The 23,814-nt window shown below is 31.9% G+C and overlaps 2 protein-coding genes and 1 non-coding gene across 3 annotated transcripts; 2 read left to right on the top strand and 1 right to left on the bottom strand.

The window, feature by feature from the left end:
- Nucleotides 1–5,075: 5,075 nt before the first annotated feature.
- Nucleotides 5,076–7,238, bottom strand: NDHU (Chaperone DnaJ-domain superfamily protein). Its single transcript, XM_079009513.1, has 5 exons — nucleotides 6,908–7,238; nucleotides 6,718–6,779; nucleotides 6,552–6,641; nucleotides 6,323–6,472; nucleotides 5,076–5,278 (listed from the first exon to the last, which is right to left on the bottom strand). Exons 1-5 carry the CDS (start codon nucleotides 7,188–7,190, stop codon nucleotides 5,183–5,185), a joined length of 681 nt encoding a protein of 226 aa, XP_078865639.1. The 5' UTR covers nucleotides 7,191–7,238; the 3' UTR covers nucleotides 5,076–5,182.
- A 124-nt stretch (nucleotides 7,239–7,362) lies between these two features.
- Nucleotides 7,363–7,434, top strand: TRNAD-GUC (transfer RNA aspartic acid (anticodon GUC)). The gene has a single exon. It is a non-coding gene; the product is annotated as a tRNA-Asp (tRNA).
- A 12,520-nt stretch (nucleotides 7,435–19,954) lies between these two features.
- On the top strand, nucleotides 19,955–21,485 carry LOC145064776 (uncharacterized). Its single transcript, XM_079012151.1, has 2 exons — nucleotides 19,955–20,103; nucleotides 20,718–21,485. Exons 1-2 carry the CDS (start codon nucleotides 20,037–20,039, stop codon nucleotides 21,320–21,322), a joined length of 672 nt encoding a protein of 223 aa, XP_078868277.1. The 5' UTR covers nucleotides 19,955–20,036; the 3' UTR covers nucleotides 21,323–21,485.
- The last annotated feature ends 2,329 nt before the right edge of the window (nucleotides 21,486–23,814 follow it).

Raw genomic sequence — 23,814 nt, 5'->3', positions numbered from 1 at the left:
AAATTAGGGTTTTCATAAAGCAAGGGCTACTTGGTATGAAAGGAAATTAATCACGTATTGAGAGGGAACCGGAACTCTATAGTTCCGATTTTACCCTCTTCATATACTTGCAAGCATAATCAAAATCACAATTGATTTCTATAAACCAGGGCTTTAATTGAGTTCTAGAACCAATTAATCTCTATAATAACATCTCTTTATTCTAGTTGATTTCCATAAAGCAAGGGCATTAGTAGAATTTCAAGTTAGCATCTCATTATTGCATGTAATGTTGTTTGAACAATTCATCTACCTATGCTTACTTTCTAGTCCTTGATTTGCAACTAAAATTTATAAGGTCAGCATATCATGTGAACCTTCTAAAGAGCCTCACCAATCTATACTGTTAAAAATAGTTTTTGTTCTTAATAGATTTGCATATTTTGTATGCATACAAACTGTTTGATGAAATGCTTAGTGTATTCTTCATTTTATATTTTTAATAAAACCTATTATATCTAAAATAGAATATAAGTTGTTATTCCTAAAGAGTATAATCAGTAATTCTGATCTCATTTGTGACACTCTCTAAGTCAAAAATGGGTTTTGTCATGTGCCTCGTGGGATCTGCAACTATGGTATTCATTTATTCATTTATGATTAGAGTGGTATTCATTATGATTAGAAGTGTATTCATTTGTGATTAATGATATATATTCATTTATGAATATAATTACAATTATAGGATTTCATATGCATTTTATATTTTGTTCATGTCTCTTCATATATAATTTGACGTCATATGTGTTTTTCTAAATCTTTTTCATTTAGTTGATTGATAATTGTATTTATTTCTTTATTTGACAGATTGTAAAGGAAATCGAGATGCTTCTACAAACGGAATGTTGGAGTGCTAATATACAACCAAACAATACAAAGTGGAAAAGTTCTCGTCTTATTCAATTATGATTATATAATAATAATTAATTAATTAATTTTACTATAATTTTTGTTTATGTTGTATTCAAATGTGATTATAGAAAAATAGATATGTATTACATTGTAACTTTTTGTGTTATTATATATATATATATATATATATATATATATATATATATATATATATATATACATAGGGCTTAGGGAATATGTGGTTGTCATGTACCTAAGCTTATATATAGAACCCTCCAAATAATGTAGTTTTGATGCATTTATATCCAAACAAATTATGATATCTTTTTACTATTATTCCTTTATCATGTGACTTACTAAATTGATCAAATTTATGTTCTTTTTTTTTCATTGTGTCTAAGAACTTAAAGCATTAAAATTTGTGACCATTTAATCAACCCTATTAAATTCTAAATGAAAACTAATAGAATAAAAGATAAAAGAACATGTCATAACTCAATCAAGATTTTTACAAAATCATTGGAAATAGTTTTTCAATTGAAAGACAAATCGCTTGAGTTATATTCGTTAAAAAATATTGGTTTTTTATTTTCTCTATAAACTTCAATAATTATTTGCAATAAAAATATATATAATTGATCTTTTTCATTCCATAATTGAACTTAATTCAATGATATTCTATTAAAATAAAGCTAAGAGAAAATGAAATTGAATTTGTTTTGTTTAAAACTACATCGTTTAAAAGGTTCTATACCTAAGCTTAGGTACATAACAGCCAAATATTCACTTTTCCCATATATATATATATATATATATATATATATATATATATATATATATATATATATATATATATATATATATATATCCAATATGTTTTGTTTATTTATGATTATAGTTGTATTGTAATTTTTCTCTATAAATTGTGTTATATTCGTTTATTATTATAAATTAATTCATCTATTCATTCACGATTAAAACGGATTCGTATACGACTACAAATTAGTTTTTATTTTTGTATGATTACACATATTCGACTGAAATGACTAATTCATCAATCTTTTTGATATACTAAAAAAAACATTTTTAATCATGTTAAAAACGTTTTTTTTTTAATAATCTTATTAATTAAAAATATATTAAATTCATTTCTAGTATTTAGGTAAAAAAAATCAATTAATTAGATAGGATCTCATGATTGTAGGAATTAATTAATTATTCATATTTAATTACATTGTAAAATTCCTTTTACGCCCTGATGGAATGATTGGTCTACAATTGTTCCCGCGTTCTCAACCTTTTAGTTGTTCTCATTTGATCATTTCTTTCTCTCTCTCTCTCTCTCTCTCTCTCTCTCTCTCTCTATATATATATATATATATATATATATATATATATATATATATATATATATATATATATATATATATATATATATATATATATATATATATATTAAAAACAAAATTATTCAATGAAGAATAGGTTTCTTTGATATCATATGGCTTGTATTCTTTTACAAAATCATACGGCAACTTTCTAATTCGCTTAACTTCTACCGGGGACTCATTACCATAAATTTTAAGGAAATAATACTTCTGTATAAGAGACAAATATTAGTTAAAATTTCCCAAATATACAAGTAGTCATGGCCTTGATCCCCATATAAGGTGATATAAGACACTCTTTAGCAAAATTCGGATCTCACAAATCTTTGGAAAAAATAGATAAAAAGTTGGATATTTGACCCCGGAAAACATTGTGGTCACACTATAAACAGTTTTAAGTTTTTCACCCGTCATGTTTGCTATATGTCAATCTTGAATACATCCTTATACACAAATGCACTTATAAGCATCAAATAAATGGAATTTCATCTGGTTTTACGATCTAAAATTAACTTTCTCTTACGTGAAAGAGACAGCCCATCATTCGTATCCTTGAAATTTTCCGCTCTATAAAACGTTTTATTCCAATAAGAAACACTCTCACAAATAGACTTTACCCAACTTAAGTTGCACCTCATCCATGTTAAACATCTAAGTTTAATATATATGCACAACATTTCTTGTGAAGTAAATTTATTTTAAAATTATATTATCATGTCTTAATTTTTCTTTCAATTTATCCATCATAGAAATATTAACACTACAATTATCTAAATTCAATGTAGATAACTTGCATTTAGTGGACCATACAACCAATCACCCCATTAATTCTTTAGTTAGTGTTTTAGCAGTGTAAAAGGCCCAAAAAATACATAAACCTACCATTTATAATTTAGAAAACTAATTAGTACACAATTTGTCAAGATTAAATCAAAATAAAAGACAAAAACAATTCTTGAATACCTTAGCATTTTGTTGCCTAAATTCCATGAATCATCGATGTAATGTGTAGTGACAACTATGCAATATCTTTTTTTAGAGGCTCTACATTGATTAGCGCTCAAAACCATTTTTTTATCTTTTCACTCTAAAAATGTTCTTTATATCACTCGTAACGGTTGATCATTGAACATGTTTAAATAACAAGCTAATTGAGTTAACAAAACTTCTAAATCCAACATTTTGCATCATGTTCAGTAGATACTCATGAAGAATGATCATATTCGCAAGTTCTTCCCTTAAAACCTTTTGATCAAATGTATGTGTATCAAGTGAAACATTCACATGTCCTTTTTTTTGCGTGGATTCAAGATTGATTAACTTATGTTTTATTCTTCATGCAAGTGTTGTGTTCCATTTTTGATTAATCCACCTTTTTTCATGATGGTTGCATACGACCTTATCATCTCCATCAAACTTTGTCTCTTTTAAAATGACTTCAAACTATATTAAGTCAATATTTTATTTGTATTTTCAACATCCTCCTAATTTTTTATTCTAGCAGCATGAGAATTTGTTCAACAGCCTTACCATTTGTTGTTCGAACAACCTCGTCATTTGTTGTTTCGAAAGCCTCGACACTTGTTCCAACAGCCCTCGACAATTGATTGTGGGGGATGTTGCTCTTACGTGTCATTACTCCCGCCTAATAACAAATGGCAAGATGTTGGAACAAATGGCAAGATGTTGGAACAACAATTAACCGTTGGTTTTTTATATTTTAACACGTTTATATTTTATTTTATTTTCTTTAATATAAATTATTTTGTAAGAGTACTTATCTTTTTATTTATTTATTTATTGCTAGAGTGCACTAGAAAAACATCTTCCAAAATTTGATGTTATAAGAGATGATGAAATGGGTCGGGTCCAAGCTTCGTGAATTTTGATACTTTGTCTATAAAAATTTGTTATCTTTTATTTTAGTTTCTTAACAAACATGAGAATGACAGTGATCATCTTTTATAATTTGACGTCTATGAGAATGAACTAAAATAAAGGCTTTTTTAATGTTTCTTGGCCTTAATTCGTTGTTATGGGTATCAATTTCTATTTTATTGTTTTTTTAACGGCTGAAAAATAAAAATAAAGGCCTAAACGAAGGAAAGAAGTCAAGTTATGATCTAACTTGGCATCGATTTTATTGTTTGTGGGTATCAATTAGTTGTTTATGGATCTCAATCGAATATTTGTGGGAATTGATTTGTTCTTTGTGGTCTAAATTAGTTGTTTCTTGATCTTATTTGTTGTTTGTGGGTGTGAAATCAATTAGTTGTTTCTGGATGTTTTTTCTAAATTAATTGTCTTGGGTATCAACTTGATTCTAAAAGCCAATTTATGTTAAACTTGGTGAAGAAGTGATGTTATTACAAGTGAATCAGTTTTACATTCCATTTCATTCATCTTCTTCCCTAATTTCTTCATTCTTTCCTTCATTTTCATTATCCCTAGATTTATGTATGTATTTATCTAAATAGCAAATAAACTACAAGTGGATATTTAGTACCTATTAGACAATAAGTATTTATATAAAAGTTTATAAGAACAATTATTATAAACAAATTAACAGGTGATATATATTATCACGATTTGGTGATCAAAAACATATAAACAAATTACAGGACTATTTCACTTATTTTTTGTTCGTAGAGACAAAAGCTATCGCCAATTTCTTCATTGTTTCAATCAATTGTGATGTTTATGATAAAATTATATCCAGATTAAATTATTTTGGTAACTCAAAGGATAATTTTGCAAAATTAAAATTTTGTTCTATCATGACGATAACTAGAAATGTACACCAAAAAACAAGAATATAAGTATTGACAAAGGATAGATGAATAAAATATTGTTCTTACACATTTAAAGGGCGATGATTTTGAAAATGGGGTAAACAAACGAAGCTAGCGATTAAATGCAACAGATAAAGAGAGGGATATGATAATCCAGGTGAGGAGGAAGTATCCTACAAATCTAGTGGGCCCAAAATCTTCAGGGTCCTGTAATATCACCATTTAATTTAACCATCATGTCATACTTTACTTCCATTGTCACATTCACGAAATAACATAATACTAGAGTTGTATTATTGGATTGGATTACACAAACTAAATTGAACTGATTGGACTGGACAGTATTAAATTGAACTATACTGAAAATGAATTGAACTGATTGGACTGGACAGAACTAAACTGAACTATACTGAAAATGGATGATACAAAAATCACAATTTTTGTATCATCCATTTTCAGTATAGTTTAGTTTAGTTCTGTCCATTCCAGTCCAGTCAGTTTAGTTTAGTTTAGTTTTTGCATTGAACTAGACCGGACAGAACTAAACTAAACTAAATTGATTAGACTGGACATAACTAAACTAAACTGAACTGAAAATGGATGACAACTTTTGTATCATCCATTTTCAGTATAGTTTAGTTTAGTTCTGTCCAGTCCAGTCAGTTTAGTTTAGTTTAGTTTTTGCATTGGACTGGACTGGACAGAACTAAACTAAACTAAACTAAACTAACTGCGTTCTACGGTTATCTATAGATTGAAAATGGATGATACAAAAATTGTGATTTTTTAATAATAGGAGCCTTTTCAAACCAAAAAGCTCTTAGAAAATTGAAAAAGCTTTTTCAAGTTGCTTGTTAATTAACAAGTTTTTCCAAGTTCCTTTTTCAATGATAATGTGGGTCCCATATTTTTTCAACCAATTTAACTAAAAAACAAATGAAAACATCCGGAAGAAAGCAAATTGAAAAAGCTATGAGCTTTTTTTCTTTTCCAACTTTTTCATAACAAAATCCACTAGTAACCTCTGAGCATCCACAATAGCAGATGTTTTTAGTGAAGCTTTTTCATAGAAAAAGATCAAAGTAAAAAAAAAAAAAAAAAAAAAAAAAACTTATTGCATCTCTCACAATAGGAGAGTTTTTTCAAATTCCTTTTTTTGGGATATTTTCATATGTTGTTGCTTACAGTAAGTTGGAAAAATATAGCACCCACATTATCCCAAAGAGTAGATAGATGAAGCCAGAGATTTACCTGTGCTGGAGGAGGGGTGTCTGGTGAATTTATGGTTTGAGTAATATCAACTTCAAAAGGCCAAGCATATCGATCTGGGTTTTCGTTCCTTGCTAAGCTCCAATCATACAGCCTTCTATCTTCTACTGAAGACAAGATTGTGTAGGATTCCTGAAACATATAAAAAAGACATTTTATCAAACAGTTGGTGTGCATTTCTTGTTTGGGACTTTTTAGTTTTTATACGTACCTTTAAGAGGTCAAGCTTCTTTGTTAGCTCCTCTTGTTCCAGACCTTGGTTCATTAGTTCCTCAAGCTTTACATCATATGCAACTTTCACCTGGGATGGTGAATTTAGAAGAAGAGGGTTGACCATGGAGTCAAATTGAAATGAATGACAGAAGAATTTAACGAACCTGATCATATGGACATCCCTTTTTCAGTCCTAGTATGCCATAGTAATCTGCATCTGTAATCGCTGCACTCTAAATAGAAACTTCATCAGTCTTCAAGCAGAAATTCTATTTCTTTTATGGAAATTCCTATTTGGTATAGTGTTTGATTGGTGAAAAAAATTGAAAACAATTAGAATTCAAAAAAGAGTACCAATTCCACGAAGAGCTTTTTCGACGTTTAGGGCAGAAATCAAAGAAGGAGGTCCCTTTGGTACTTCAATCTTACTCTCCTCCGTTCCCTCGACCTCCGTAGTGGCTGCCGACGAAGATGGTAAATCGTCGGCGGAACTACTGACACAGAATCGACGCGTTGATTTCCTCATGAAACTGATGTAATTGTTGGAGCAGCTTCTTCCAATGGCCAGAGGTTTCCGGCAGAGATAAATACTTGCAGTTGCGGAAGTGGTGGTGGTCGCCGACGTAGCCATGGCCATGCGTTGGGGGAGAATTTCCGTTATACGGTTTCATTACTCTTTCACGCTTGTCTACAAAACTACAAAAATCCAAAACCATGAGGCAGAAATAGATAACGCAACGTTGTCTTACAGCCAACCGTTTTATTTCAAAAACAATAAATATAACTATTTCAAAAACCATAACAAATCAGTCGTTGTAGTATAGTGGTAAGTATTCCCGCCTGTCACGCGGGTGACCCGGGTTCGATCCCCGGCAACGGCGTTTTTTTTATTTGTAATTCACGTAATGAAGAAACTTGCAACAATATGCATTTTTTTCAGCACTTTTTTTGTCTATTTGCAATCAATGATGTAAAATTATGTACAAATTTGTTTGACTATTAAGGAATTAATGTCTCTTTTTTCTAAAACAATTTGCATATGTCTATTTGAAAAAGTAAAATGAACAAGTATGAATTGAGCTTCTTAACAACATTGGTATCATTCATTTCAAAGTCTGTTTAAATATCTTCATACTTACAAATAATTGGTGGTTTTTTTCAAATTATTCATATTCTTTGTTTAAATTCAGCTTGCATAAAACTGAAACCCAAGGATATTTAAATTTTATATGAATATTAAACTCTTTTCATGATCTTTTAAGCATATTAATGTAATTTTTTTTTCTTAGTTTGTAGAGTATGTAGATGCTATTGCAAAAGTTCGAAATAATGTCCCACTTAGCACTTAGCATTGATCTGGTTCTTAATCTCTTCTTGGCTTCCTTTTTTTTACATTATATTATTTTGTGTACGCCTTTTTTTTGCTTATAATTAAATTTCAAATATTTGTTATAGATTCATGATGCATCGGAGGTGGGTGACAAAAAGCTAGATGCATTGTGCATTTTAGCTGAGAGCTCAAAAATGATGATTGGGTCAAGGGAAAAGATACCTTTTGTGCAGAAAAAGAGACATCTAATGGAAAACATTGTTATGATACTCTTCTCCTTGTAATAAATTTTCTAAAAATCAGCTATTTGCACTTATAGAGAATCACTTGCTTAAGATTTCCAATTTAAAATTGTAATTAGCCTTCATATATGCACATAGGATGGTGTATATATATATATATATATATATATATATATATATATATATATATATATATATATATATATATATATATATATATATATATATAGTTCAATTGAGAAAAAAAAAAGTTGAGAATAGTGGAATCATTCTCAGCCAATCATTTATTTTTGCCGAAAAAGCCTCCAACCTACCGGCGGAAATGGGAAAGGAATGCACATGTGTTTTCCAACAAAACATATTTTCTTAAACTATGCTAATCATTAACTTAATATGTACAAAAACATAGTTTTTTTTTTTATTTATTTTTTTAAGGAATTATTTTTATCGAAAAATAATTTTAAATATATCAAAATTCATAATTTTTTATTCTCTATAAATAGACATTTATATTGATATAGTTTTAAGATAAAATAAATTTTTTTTTATAGTTTCAGCTTTCGTTATTCATAAGTGAATAAAAACGAATCAGTTTTTTACTACAGTACATCGTTATTCACTTATGAATAAAAAGTATGATTAATTTTTTTTTACAGTTTAGTATCATTAATATGTGAATATAGCATATAATAAACATAGTATATTAATATTTAAATACTATTAGACGATGCATTCACTTGTGAATATTACATAGTATATTCACTTGTGAATGTTAGATGATATATTTACTTATGAATATTAGATGATATTTTCATATGTGAATATTATATAGTATTACATGGTATATCACATGAGAATAGTACATAGTATATTCACTTGTGAATATTAGATCGTATATTCAGTTATGAATAATAGTTGGTATATTCATATGTGAATATTGCACAGTATATTTATATATGAATATTACAAAGTGTTTTAAAAAATATATATATATAATTTATATATGCTATTCACATATGAATAACATACAGACTTGCATATTTGTTTTGTGTTTTAATAATCACTTGTGAATATAACATAGTATATTTCACTTGTGAATATTAGATGGTATATTTACTTATGAATATTAGATTATATTTTCATATTGAATATTATATAGTATTACATGGTATATCACATGTGAATATTACATATATATTCACTTGTGAATATTAGATGATATATTCATTTATGAATATTACACAGTATATTCACATATGAATATTACAATGTGTTTTCACAAATATACATAATTTTTATATGTTATTCACATATAAATAACATACAGACTTGCATATTCGTTTTTTTGTTTTAATAATCATATACTGATTCAGGTGAGAAAACATATTCATATATGAATATAACGTGGTAATTTAGTTTATGCATTTCATCAAATAATTGGAATGCATACAATTTAACTTTTTTTAAAATGTTAAAAACATGATAGTTTGACTATTTAAATCTTACAAACTAGTAGATAGATAGAGAATTATATGAAAATTTTCAAACAAAAAACGATTTGATCTTTTTCTAACCTCAATTTTGAAGTTTTATTTGAGAATCGATGTTGAATGAATGATATGAAGTGGATTTTTTGTTGATTACTGATGATGTTGATCTAATAACGCTGGGAGTATAATTAATCGTAGATGTTGAAGATTTGATCGTATTCAAGCAGAATTGAAGGTTGGATTGAAAGAGCAAAAAACGAATTTTTGTTGTCAACACGTGTTATTGACGAATATCGATGATTGATTAACACAGGATGACGTTGATCGATGATTTAATTGAAGAAATCTGAATGATTGTTGAAGGGTGGAAGAGAAATTTGGATGATAAACGATCGATTAGAATGAATTTCAAATGTTATCTAATTCTCTACACTTATGTATTGTGATTGAAGGCTATTATATCATATTTACAAGTTTGTCACCGTGTTCTTTATGTTTAGAGGCTAATTAAATGAGTGGCTGAGAATGATTCCCCCATTCTCAACTTTTTTTATTTTCTCAATTGAACCCACCTATATATATATATATATATATATATATATATATATATATATATATATATATATATATATATATATATATGAATTTAGCATCGTACTTTCCCATTAGTTATGTATGCCTTTTATTAATACAGTCACAAAACATCAGCATATAAAATGTGTCTGGCTATATATTACTATATTAGTGTGTATGTGTTAAAAATAGTGACGTACATTCTTATTTTCCAATAAAAAATATCTTGTAAACCTCTATTTATCTTTGTTTTCCAAGATCTTCCAAAAAAAAAGCAATGAATTTTATTAGATGGGGTTATGAAAGGACGATAAAAATGTGATGGGAATAAGCAAGTTTTGGAAAACATTATTTCCTGTACATTAACGAAAAAACAACTAAGTGCAGGGACCAAATAGGAAAATATGTAATCGCAACATATATCTAAGCACAGGGAATTAACGTCATTGTAGAGAAAAAAACCATTATAAGTTACGACGCTATTACTTGAAAACATGAAACCTAAAATTATAAAAACCGTAATGAATGTATGGTGTTATTTCTAGCAAGCAAATTTGAATGGTAAAATATAATAAAATAAAAATGTAATGCAATTAATGAATTACATAAATAAAAACATGTTTAATAAGAAAAACTTCATTCCATTCTGATTTTTTAGGGTTTTCACTGACAGGGAAGATGAAGATGATGACTATTGCTTTGGACTTAACATAGATTTTTTAGCACCACTAGTGAAAGGGATGAACCTTGCAAAATAAACTAATTTTTAGGGACCACCTAAACAAATGAAACATCTAGAGAGAACCATAACTTTTGACATTGATACAATAAGGACTAAAGTTGTAATATACTCTTTGAATAATGAATGCATGTGAAAATTGCTAAGCAGTTATCGCGGTAAAAAATATAATAGCGGTTACCGCTATTTGAAATCGCGGTTCTTGCGGCGGTATAGCGATGATATAACGTTTTTTATTATTAGAATTTATATATATTAGAGTATTAATCAGTAAATCATACTTCGAAGTTCAACCCAATCCAGTTAATTAGTTAATCAGTAAATCATAATTCATATATCATATTTAGTTAATCATACTTCACATATCATAATTAGTTAATCATACTTCACAGACCAGTTACCAATGTCACAATTAATCATACTTTAACACAATCAACAAGAAAACATATGAAATACTTACTATTTTATCATACTTTAACACAATTATAGTTACCAAGTAAAATTATTAAGTAATTTGATAGTTAATCATAATGTAGTACTTCAAGTTTTCAACACAATTAGCAAGACAACACATACAAGGTTTCAATGGAAGTCATGGCAGTAACAAAATTACAATTTTATTCAATGGAATTACACAAAAGTTTTGGTTTGGGCTTAAGAAAAAACAATTTTATTCAATGGAATGGCAGAAAAAAAAAATTTATGTAAAATTTCTCAAAAATGGAATTTATTCAAATAGCGGTTATAGCGCCGCTATAGCGGTGACCATAATCGCGGTAAATCGCGGCGCTAATAGCGCCACCGCTATTCTAAACCGCTGTTCTGAAATAGCATTTCTTTGCCTCCGCTAACCGCTATAGCGCCATTATAGCACCGCTATAGCGTCGCTATTGACTACATAGGAAAATTGACAGTATTTGTGAAGTGTAGCTTGCTTCCAAGAACCACTTGGTTGAAATATATCACCTTCCAATTTTACATAAGTTAAACTGCATTTTAAAGAAAACAAAAAACAAATACTTTTGTTATGAAATTGAGAGAAAGTCAAGAAAGTATATCCGCTCTTGCAAACAAAAGTTGCACCAAACACATGTAATTCCATTGTTCATCCTCATAATTTATATAATTCACAGCCAAGCAATGAAAGTGCCACCTAACTATTGCCTTTTACCTACCTAAAACAAATCAAATTAGCATAATCGAAAAATATAATCCTTCTTAATAAATGAAATTTTTTTTCCTACATGTCAGTCTTTAATGAGTTTTGATACTTGTCATTTTTTTGGTATTTTTGAAATAAATATTATCCACTTGTCAATTTTGGTTTTTTTCAATTTTTAAAATTGAAATCATATACTTATATATGTAAAGTATTAAATATCATATATATAATATTAAATTGTAATAAATATGTTTCTTCCTTATTTTAAAGTTGTATATTAAAAAAAAATTATTTACATTTTAATGTTTAATCTTTTTTAAATAAACTCATGTAATATACGGGTTTCACACCTAGTAGATAATATAGCTAGTTTAGTTTCATAAAAGCAAGAAACTTACCAAATTAGTGGCTATAGTTTGAACTCTAATAGGACCAGGATGGCTTTGGCTTTTGACCGGTCAAAGTTATTTTAGTTGTCTTATTAAGTGGTATTTTAACTATTTAATATAATCAAAGACAATTATCAACTTATACTAAACACCTTTTGATTATTAATAATTTAAAACAATCTTTTAAAAGGTTTTGAAAAAATAAGTAATCTAAAGAAAAAGTCTGTAACTTTACAGTTATTTAACAAACAAAAATAATGTACCCGAGGTATATCAACCATTACAAGAGGCAAAGAAATATAACCAAGTCTAGCTATTTCAGATATCATAAAGTCCTAAAAATCCATGCAAATTCCACAGTCTTCAAAAGTCACTACTCGACAACTACTAACCTGAGAAAATGTTATGTCAAATATGTGTATAAGGTTCGGGAAGCCTAGTGAGTAGTACGATGTCTTACATAATAGGTAAAATATATAAAAAATTATATATTTATAATCATGACCCTTCTAATTCAAAAACTAATACAAAACTGCAAATTTTATATTAGGAAAGCACTGTAAGATTATTAGTACATTGTTTTAACTTTAAAGAACATCACAAAAGACAATTAGTGTGTATAAGTGTAATGTATGATAAGGAACAAATGCACAAACCTTAAGTCTTCTTAATGTCACAAAACCTTTGTTTCCCGCTCAAAAGTGACTAACCTATATGATTCTGATCATCATTATACACAAAAGACACTTGATTATTTTATCAACCTTCTTTCTCGAGGTATGGACCATCGGTTCTATACAACTACCTAAAAACACTCTGCCAATTGTTCTTCCTAACTTCATATTTTGATTGTAAACATATACGTATATGTAAGTTTTCAGCATCTGCATCCATATAGATATAATATTTGCTATAAGCAATTCGAAGGAATATGGAAACATATTAACCATACAGATATGACTTATATTTTTGTCGATATAAAGAACTAACATAACATAACATAACATAACATTATTACATATACATGTCAATACCACTTGATATAAGGACGTAAGTAGAGTCTGCTTTCCAGATTTAAAATAACTTCATGTCTATCCATCACATACTACTTACTTACACAACTTTGCTTTTGTATGATAGTGCTATAAATTATAATTGGTTGGTTAGATTTCTCAAAGTAAAATATGGAGTAAGATGCTATAGAATAAGCAAATAAAAGCTAAAACTATCTGGGGTATGATGCATGCAGATGCGGATGTGAATATGGATGGAAATACCATTTTCACTTGGCAACAATTAAAAATATGAAGAATGAATAATAATCAAGTGGTGGTTAAGAGAGGAGAGAAATGCATTACCTTTCGATTTCTGTTATCCATGGGCTGGACTTCAATGGCAAGGTATGTATCAACATCATCAGCAGTAACAAGATAATTTGGTTGCTTTGCACCTACTTGATAATTTTCCCCATCAAAATATATTTTATAAAAAAAAATAAGAGCATAAGGAGGAATACCTTCTATATAACTAACAAATCCATCTTCCATATGCCACACCCACTGCCAAATAAATACATAAATAAATGAAGGCTATGAACACTAAGGGAAATGCATAACTCAACTTCAATGCCAAAAGTTATGGCACAAACACCAACTCCAACTGTTTTGAAACAAACCCCGATTTCAGTAAAAAATATTGCACCATTTGGTCCCAACTATCAAATACTATGAATTCAAAGAGAACGGGTCCCCAAACAAATCCATGTCACCACCACTTGATACTGGCAAGGGTGGTGGTGTTGCTGATGCTGATGTTGATGTTGTTCATAAGCAACCACACATTCAAATACAAAACCATGAGGATCAAATTCATCAAAACCGTTACTTTCTGTGTTCATGGCAGCTGCAGGCAGAGGTGGTGGTGGTGCGGTGGTTATTGTTAGTGGAGCGACAGTAACAGTGGTGTTGGTTACTGACATGGAACTAAAAATTTCAAGCATAAAGAGTTCCATCCTACAGTAAATTACCAAAATAACCCTACATGAACTTTGGATTGTGGAGGCTGTGAAGTCAGAAAGAGTTCCAGCCTACAGAAAATTTAATTTAAAAATATTATATACATTATTTATATATGATTGAGTCACAAACATAAACATAAGTTGAGATTCTTTAACATATAAACTACAAAACGTTTCTATCATTCCAGCTTCATTATTCTTATCTAAAGACCAAGCAAATAACACAATGTGTTGATATGTGTTTTTCCTATTAGCAACAAATACAACCTCACTGCATATGACACAAAAAGAACATGGAATCAGTAAGAAATAACATATATTTCTAAAAACGAGAGTATATATGTAACTGGATGTACCTTCTTTGAATGAGAGCCTGAAACAGAGCCTTGACTGATGTAAAGTGTTGCACACAAAGCTGGTGTAAATTCTGGAAACCAGTGTCATCAAAATCAACTAATTTCCTGAATTTGATCAGACACCGAAAAGCTATAATGTAACGACCCAAATTTCAAGTCCAAAAATTTCATTTTTAATTAATCGACTAGCAAAATTTATTTATAAGAAAACACCATCTAAACATAACTTTTCATAAAAACCACAACTCATGTCTAAAACCATTCACAAAAGTAAGAATAATGTCAGAGTACAATCCCAAGAGACTCTAGTGCGGAAAACCAACATGTGTGTGTGATGTGCCGTTACCGCGCCAGCTCCTTCCCCTTCGCTGAAGAGGTACCTGAAACCAAAACTATAAACTGTAAGAACGAAGCTTAGTAAGTTCCCCCATCATACCACATACCATACAATCACATAGCATATATATTGTGTGGCAATTCTTGGGTGCCCAACCTACCCGGTACGGCCATTTGGGGGTGCCGGCCCACCCGTACGGCCATTCTGGGGTGCCGACCTACCCTTGCGGCCATTATAGGGTATCGTCCTACCCGTGTCAAGACATTATGGGGTGCCGTCCTACCCGTGTCAATCCATTATGGGGTGCTGACCTACCTATGTCAAGCCATTCTAGGGTGTTCGAACTACCAGACATATTTGGGGTGTCCGAACTACCCTTGGGGACTATTCCCTTCCTACTACCACTATCACATATAACATATCATGCCAGCATATAAACATATCATCACATACTATCAGACATATCTGGGGTGCCTGACCTACCCTTTGGTCTTAACAACCGAACTCCACCACTATCACATATAACATATCATGCCAGCATATAACATATCAGGTAGTAGCATACCTAGATGATATCACAAACACAATCATCATACAACTCCTACTGGTGGGCCGACATTGTGGCCGTAGACCCACCGCTACTGGAAGGTAACTCACCTCGAACAAGTAGCTGTTGATAATCCCTGTGGGATGTCTCTGCCTGTTGCTGCTCTGGAAATCCTCCGGCTACAATCCCCACAAAACACTTAGTCAGAAACTGACATCTACTCTTGGGGTAAAATGACTATTTTACCCCCAATCAAGTCCAAGTCAAAGTCAACTTCAAGTTGACCCGACTCGCCGAGTTGGGCCGTCAACTCGTCGAGTCCCTATCCATTTACACGACCTCATCCATGACTCGACTCGTTGAGTTTGGCGATGACTCGACGAGTTCCTCTTCTATAAGAACATCGAATGATCCTTCATACGACTCGCCGAGTTGTATGAATAACTCGCCGAGTCCTCCTCCATCTGATGAACAAGTCCCGACCTCAACTCGCCGAGTTATATGAACAACTCATCGAGTTCATCTTTGATCTTAAGGAGATTGTCTTGGACTCACCGAGTCTGATATAGCACTTGTCGAGCCCCATGAATTCCAGGTCTAAGGCTGAGTTCAAAGTGTTGGGTCACTATTTTTGACCTTCTACAGTCCTTCTAACACCCAGCTGAGTTCTTTAGACCCTTAACAGATATGGGACTTTATGCCTTGGACTCGCCGAGTCCCAAGAACGGACTTGCCGAGTCGGTAACGTCCACACCCTAAATCCTCGATTTATGATGTGTACCTTTGACCAAAAGATAGATCCAAGCCCATAGGCTCGATCTAGCACGTAAAGTTACAAACTTTACGTGCATGCATGGAAGAATGAGCCCAAATGGCTCAAAAAGGAACTCCCAACATGCATGAGGCTTTCCATGGCTTCTAAAACAGTTGCTTTCTGCCTTAGGGTCCCTCAAGAACCCTGGATCCGAAACCCTAGCCCTCAACCATGCTTGCAATCATGGTTGGTAGCCAAAATGGCTCTTAGAAGCCCTAAATTCCTTCAAGAAAAGATCTATAATAATAATGAGCAAGGTATAAGCTTTATAGCTCAAATGCACTATGGAAGATGCTCAAACTCGGATCCCTCTAGCCTCTTCTTGTTTCTTCACGCTTTTCCTTCCTTTCTTAGATCACAAAAGCACCAAAATCACTCAAAAGGCCTTAGATCTTCACTCACACGATTGGGGTTCGCTATGGGGGTCTTCTGGGAGCAAATGGGACGATGGGAGACTGAATGAGATGTTTAAATAGGGTGCAAACCCTCAGATTAGGGTTTTTGTCCAAAGCCGAAAATGCAAAACACTTAGATAAAAATAAAAAGAAATATGTACCAAGAACCAGGTGCTACATATAATATAATGCCAATTTCCAAAAATTCAAACAAATTTGCAATCAAAGCATAGGGAGGTGAAGAAAAGTATAACGAACCAGAGTAGTGTGAGACTAAATACTGAGAACCCACCCCGTTTCCGGTGATAAAACTAAAGATAGAATTGGGGGTGACATTTTTCGCTAATCTTTCTTAGAACTCATGGCCCTTCAATTTGAATCTTGCTACTCAAAATCGTATATTACAACGATGAGTTATGATTCTAAAAATGAGATATATTGAAAACCCTAAATACCTTCTTTTAGGTAGCGAAAGTGGGCAGACCGAGCATGGTGAACTTGCTAGCAGTGTATGTATCATGTCTCTTCTTCTGCAATATTTCTTCTCTCTAATTCTTATGAATATCTATCACATCTTCTACTCCTTCCCGACGAACCTCTATGTTGGTGTTAGGTCTCGACGACATCGATAAACAGAGAAAACCCTAGGAAGAGCAACAATAAAAAAGAAAATGATTTCTCACGTGATATCACTATCAAGAATTAATGAAAGAGGGTACTCCACACTGTATTTCCAACAAGCTTGACGCCAACACCTGAAAGCTGGAAAAAAACTTTCATCTGCAATTTTTTCTTGAACCGCTACCAATTCCTTTAATTTTTTCGAATTAAAGTTGTTAGGTGAGGGTTGTGAGGCAAGAAGAGGCAGTGAGTGTTGGAGGTGGTGAAGGTTGGTGATAGGCTGAGATGAATAAAGGGAGATATGAGAGAATTGATGGAACTAATGGAAATGAAGGTAAAGGAGAAGCCCGTGAGCGGTCGTAGTAGGTGGAGTAAGGTAGAGTGGAAGTTGAGTCGGGATGCAATCGTCGGTGCTGAGGAGTCGCAGTGGCTGGTGATAAGATGTAATCTCGATGTCCCCAATGAGATGAGGTGAAACGGAGCTTGTCGACGAGGTGAGGAAAGGATAATCAAGTCTTCTATTGCAAAGCACCGTGGAAGGGGTGGTATTAAGTTATCTGTGAAAAAAGCCCTAGCTTGCTAGAAAAAAATAATGGATGCGCCTTTTCAAAAAAAAATTATAAAGCGACACCTCAGTACGACACACATATTTGTTAGGTGCCCTTCGTGTTTTTTTTGACACTTATTTTAGGACATGCAAAAATGAGCGTCCTAAATGCTTTGAATTTTGCGAGAGCTGACATTATTTTTAGGACGCACACTTTTGCGTATCATAAATCCGTGCATGTCATGTTTTGCACGTCGTAAAAGGATGTTTTTCTAGTACTGTTGCACAATTATGCTCAATGATAAGGGAATTGATTTGGAATGAGTTCTCCTCACTCATCCTTGATACCCACAGCCTAAATGTGCATTGACCATCACTACACTTAACTAATAACCTTTTACTGTCATTTTTTCAAAGTACAATTGATACCCATTTGCTACAACATAATTACAAAGCATGAATTTTAATTGTTTAGGGTTGGTGAACCTCATACCTAGAATTGGAAACTGCTTTTTCCAAGATATGTCTTCATTAAATATTTGTTTTCCTTTCACATCTGGGATATTCTCATCTTCATCAAAATTTGGATCACCTTATGTGGCATCTTCATTTCCATTTGCCTGACTTACTCCTTCATAGGTTACTCCTTCCATGTTGCTCTGTTGTGGACTCATGAAGTCAGTTAGGTCAACACCTTCTTCCCCTTCGATTGACATGTTTGACTTCATAGAACAATTGTCCTCATTTTCATTTTCATTTGCCTTAGTTACGTGCACAGTAGTACCAAAATGGTACATGTAAACAGGAACTTATACTCCACATCGATAAGCAATGTCTATAAATTCTTGATATTGAAGGTCATTAGAAATCAAGGTTAAGCCTTCTAGGATTTGTAAATCGAGTTGACAATAATAAAGAATCTTACACTTCTCTTGTGTGAATCGTTCAAGAAAACCCACAAACTCATTACATGACATACCAGCAAAACCGATGTTCTCGAACAAATGATGAATACCATCAGAATAGCAACGTTTGTTGATGAACACAAGTTGGAAATGAACTTTGATTGAGATGAATATAGCCATTGATATTCAGTTACTATGGTGGGACGAGGGTTTTCTTCAATGAGGAGGGGTTTCTTCAATGAGGGGGAGGGGTTGTATAACACAAATGGTTTATTTAAAACAAATTAATATAAATGTACTACACGTGGCCATTTCATTAAATGACCTGGCACCGACATTTTCCTTCGTGGTATGTATATTACCTTTCAACCCGGTAAAAGGTAACATAAGGGTATTTTAAAACAGAGAAATGAAAGTTTATTCCTTTAATGTGCAAAAAAAATAGTTTAGTGACCTTTTAAAACAAACACAAAAAGTTTGATGGTCTAATATGATATTTACCATAAAGTTTTTTAAATTGAAAATTTAGAATTTGTATTTTTATTTTTTGCTGACAAATCAAATGAGTTTTCCGACCACCTATTACGACTTCCTGCTATGTGAGGATATAGGTGAGGAAACTTGTCCTTTAGCGATATTTTAGGGCATTATAATACGTTGCAAACCCTTCTCGTGGCTAACCCTTTCTACTTGTCGACAAATCAAATTTCATTTAAATGCAACCAAAGGGCTCTAAGATTTTATTTCAACGAAGAAGCTATCGTTTTATTGAAAATTAAAGGGCTTTTTTGGCACTTGAGAAAAGCTGGTAACCTCAAAGGGACATAAGCCAAAACTATAAGGGTTAAAATACAAAATGGAGTTAGCTTGGTCTACTTCGTAATTAACAGCATCTCAAGGGGTATTCTTAAACACTTTTTCCCCAGAGTAGTTCAAACTTCAGAGTCCAACGAATCTCTCTCTCTCTCTCTCTCTCTCTCTCTCTCTCTCTCTCTCTCTCTCAAACACAGTGTTCATCAATGGCGACGAGTCTATGCATCATCTTCTGCATTCTCTTCATATCTTCATCATCTGCTCTTGATGAGAGTAAGTTCACCCTCTGTCTATGTTGCAAATTAGAATTATCTCCACTGCATTGTTTACGGATAAATTCCTAAATTTACTGTAGTAGACGACTTAGATTTGATATTCTTTATGAACTTTAGCTTTCCTATTTGGTTATTTCAAGGGCATGATCTAATTTAGAACCTCTAATTATTGCGATTTCATTGTTCCCAATCCGATTTCTCTGTTCTTGTGGTTAATTACCAAGAATTGCAATGTAGTTAGTTAATTCGAAGATTGGACCAATTCTTTTACGGATCTGATGTCTAAATCCCCGCTTAGTTTCGAACTTTACTTCATCTTTTTCTCGTTCTTCTTCTTGTTCTTGTTCTTTTTTCAATGTAGTACGATTTGTGAACATTACATTTAAGATCTGAAATGCTAACAAAGTGAATTCAACCAAGAGAAAAAAGAGCACTATCAAACATTTAAGATCTCATCGGAATAATTGGAATCATCTTGTTCTAAATATTTATCGCCGAAATTAATACTCTTTTATCTTCTATTCTTTAAGAAATATACACAATAACACTTTTATTCATCTACCCAAAACAAATTCCAACTTTCTAATGTGTCTCATTTAAAAAAAAAAACAGAAAACGTCACTAAAAACCCAGCCGACGAGCTAGTAGCCATAGTGAACATAAACAGAACATCGCACAAATCATCCTCCCTCACCAACAACCCAGGCCTCGCATGCATAGCTCTCCAATACATCAAAGCCTACCAAGGAAAATGCGATGAAGTCGGTGGGCCCGATGCCAAAAAACCCGCCGAATCCGAATTCCCCGAAACCTTCGCCCCCAACTGCGGAGTCGAAGTGGCCACACTCGCCCCCATCACAGGCCGAGTGCTCGGGTGCCAATCCAAATACATCAAACCCGATAAAGCGTTCACACAAATACTAACGATGAAGAGCACAAGTTTGAATATAATCTACAACACCACCCACACCGAGATCGGGGCGGCAGTCAGCGGCTCAGATGGCGGTGGTCCTTATTTCTGGTGTCTTCTTTTTAGTAACGGGAAATCGAATAGTAGCTTCGTGTTGGAAGAGGGTGAGGCTAAGATTACTAGGCCTGGTTGCTTTAGTGGTGCTAATGATGAGTGTAGTGGTGTGAATGGTTTGTCGGAAAGTTTGAGTTTTTTGATGATTTTTGTTGGAGTTTTCGTTGCGGGATGTTATACAATTTTGGTATGAGTTTTCTTGAGTATTAAGTTTTTGTTTTTTTTTTTGAAATTCCTTTGTATTTGTTCATTTATACGAGCTTAAAGATGTATTTGTACTAGTGTTGTTAGGTTGTGTATGTTTATACTGGACAAGCGTTATTTGATTGAATGAAACTGTAGAAGCTTTTTACGTATGTTTTTTGTTGATAAGATGAGGAAGGATGTTACGTCTTTTACTCACACAAGTATCTGTCATCATGTCCACTTTTTAGGGGAGGAAAAGGTAAAAGTTTATCTTATTATTAGTGGTAAAAATCTAAGCCCAATGTCCATGTATATTTTTCGTAACAGACTAGATGAGAATTTATAAGGAGGCATCAAATTCAAATCTAAGCATAACTTACTTAATTGATATTTATATTGTCTCATGTTGAACATGAGATTGGTTGTTGGGACACTTAAATGTAATGTTTCAGTTATATTATGATAAATAGTTTTAGATTATAAAATTGTTATAAGATAATGCCTCAAAAGTTTACAATTAATAACATGCCGAACTTTCCTTCTCAATTTGTATAGAGCTTATTAAGTGTTTTGATACAAAATCATAAATTAAAGAATCTTTCATGTTGAACATGAGATTAGTTGGACCCTCTTTAATGTCACGTTGCAATTATTAAATGATAAATAATTTTAGATTTTAAAATTATTGTTAGATAATACGTCAGAAGTTCACAATTAGTAACATGCTGATGTTCCTTCTCAATTTGTATAGTTTGGTAGAGGTGATTAATAGTTTTAATACAAAAACATAAATTAAGAATGTTCCATGTTGAATGTGAGATTGGTTATTGGGATACTTAAAGAGTTGTTTCTTTTTTGTTTAGATCTTAAGTGGTGTATGGATAAATGACTTAATGGATAATGATGTTTCTACTCTAATTTCAATAAAATATCAAACGGATTGAGGGAAAACACCATATTGATTTTATACATAATACTGTATTAATCTGTACTCAACCATATAAGAACTAATAATAATATTACCCCCTTTCAACATAAATAAGGAAACAAATAAGAAAATTAAACTTATAAATCTTCACTTTCCCTCAAATAGGATTTGGATATCAATCATATCCAATTTGCTCTTCGAATTTTCAAATTTATTATTTGGAAGGGCATTGATGAAAACATCTAACAACTTGAAAGTACCCCCTTCCAACATAAAAAGAATATTTACATAAAAGGAATATTTACATAAGAAAGCTAGGGCTAGGATCAGCTCAACCCTATAAGAACTAATAATAATATTACCCCCTTCCAACATAAACAGGGAAACAAATAAGAAAATTAAACTTATAAATCTTCACTTCCCCTCAAATAGGATTTGGATATCAATCATATCCAATTTGCTCTTCGAATTTTCAAATTTATTATTTGGAAGAGCATTGATGAAAACATCTAACAACTTGAAATTACCCTCTTCCAACATAAAAGGAATATTTACATAAGAAAGCTAGGGCTAGGGTCAGCTCAACCCTATAAGAACTAATAATAATATTACCCCCTTCCAACATAAATAGGGAAACAAATAAGAAAATTAAACTTATAAATCTTCACTTCCCCTCAAATAGGATTTGGATATCAATCATATCCAATTTGCTCTTCGAATTTTCAAATTTATTATTTGGAAGGGCATTGATGAAAACATCTAACAACTTGAAATTCTGATGAAACATTCAACAACTCTGAAATTCGAGATTCTAAATAAAGTGGCGACCAATCCCCCACATATTTGGTTATTGGCGAATCTAAAACCAAAAACCACGTAGTTTCTTATTTAAAATAACACTGAAGCATATACAAAACTAAAATATACTAGTAGCGGGTTGGGTCAAAATATCAACATTTTTAGAATTGTATCCTACGAGGTCTTATAGCTTGAAATATATTGATAATCATATCTTAATCGAAACATCCTAATACATCCATTTCACATAATAAAATTTCATAGTTGGTTGTTTTGCTGAATCAACAAGTAGTGAATTTAAATCAACATTTTCACATGATAAAATTATATAGTTGATCTTTCTGCCGAATCAGCGTGCGACATGTACTCATGCGTCTGATTTGATGGAGCGCAAAACCCAAAAGTGTAAGCGACGATTCATTTGTGGGCTTTTGTTTATTATTATTATTATTATTATTATTATTATTATTATTATTATTATTTCACTTTATTTTAATGGATTGGGCTAATTTTTGTTGGATAAATTTTAAGCTGGTTTAGGCATTGTGTGTTGGGGTTTGTAGTCTTGTCCAATATGGAACACTTAGATCAGAATGGATCACTTGGGGTTCATGACGCATGTAACAAAGGAATGGAACATATAAGCAGGGAGTGGATCATCTGAAAAAGGAACAGATCAAGTGTCAAAAGGAACAGATCGTATAAAAGGGGGGTTTGGAGCACCAAGAAGTGGTTTGGAGCACTTGGGAGTGATATGGAGCAACAAGGGGACC

This window comes from Lactuca serriola, chromosome 7 (genome assembly GCF_051521515.1).
Source record: "Lactuca serriola cultivar US96UC23 chromosome 7, Lser_US96UC23_V15, whole genome shotgun sequence".
Taxonomy (NCBI): domain Eukaryota; kingdom Viridiplantae; phylum Streptophyta; class Magnoliopsida; order Asterales; family Asteraceae; genus Lactuca; species Lactuca serriola.
Note: the sequence above shows the minus strand (reverse complement) of the source record. Positions and strands in the feature narration are given on the sequence as shown.

Coding starts and splice junctions, on each gene's coding strand:
- LOC145064776 (XM_079012151.1), top strand. CDS start 20,037: ATGGCGACGAGTCTATGCATCATCTTCTGCATTCTCTTCATATCTTCA. Junction 20,104..20,717: donor ATCATCTGCTCTTGATGAGA/GTAAGTTCACCC, acceptor AAAAAAAAACAG/AAAACGTCACTAAAAACCCA.
- NDHU (XM_079009513.1), bottom strand. CDS start 7,190: ATGGCCATGGCTACGTCGGCGACCACCACCACTTCCGCAACTGCAAGT. Junction 6,473..6,551: donor AGAAGCTTGACCTCTTAAAG/GTACGTATAAAA, acceptor TATATGTTTCAG/GAATCCTACACAATCTTGTC. Junction 5,279..6,322: donor ACACCCCTCCTCCAGCACAG/GTAAATCTCTGG, acceptor GTGATATTACAG/GACCCTGAAGATTTTGGGCC.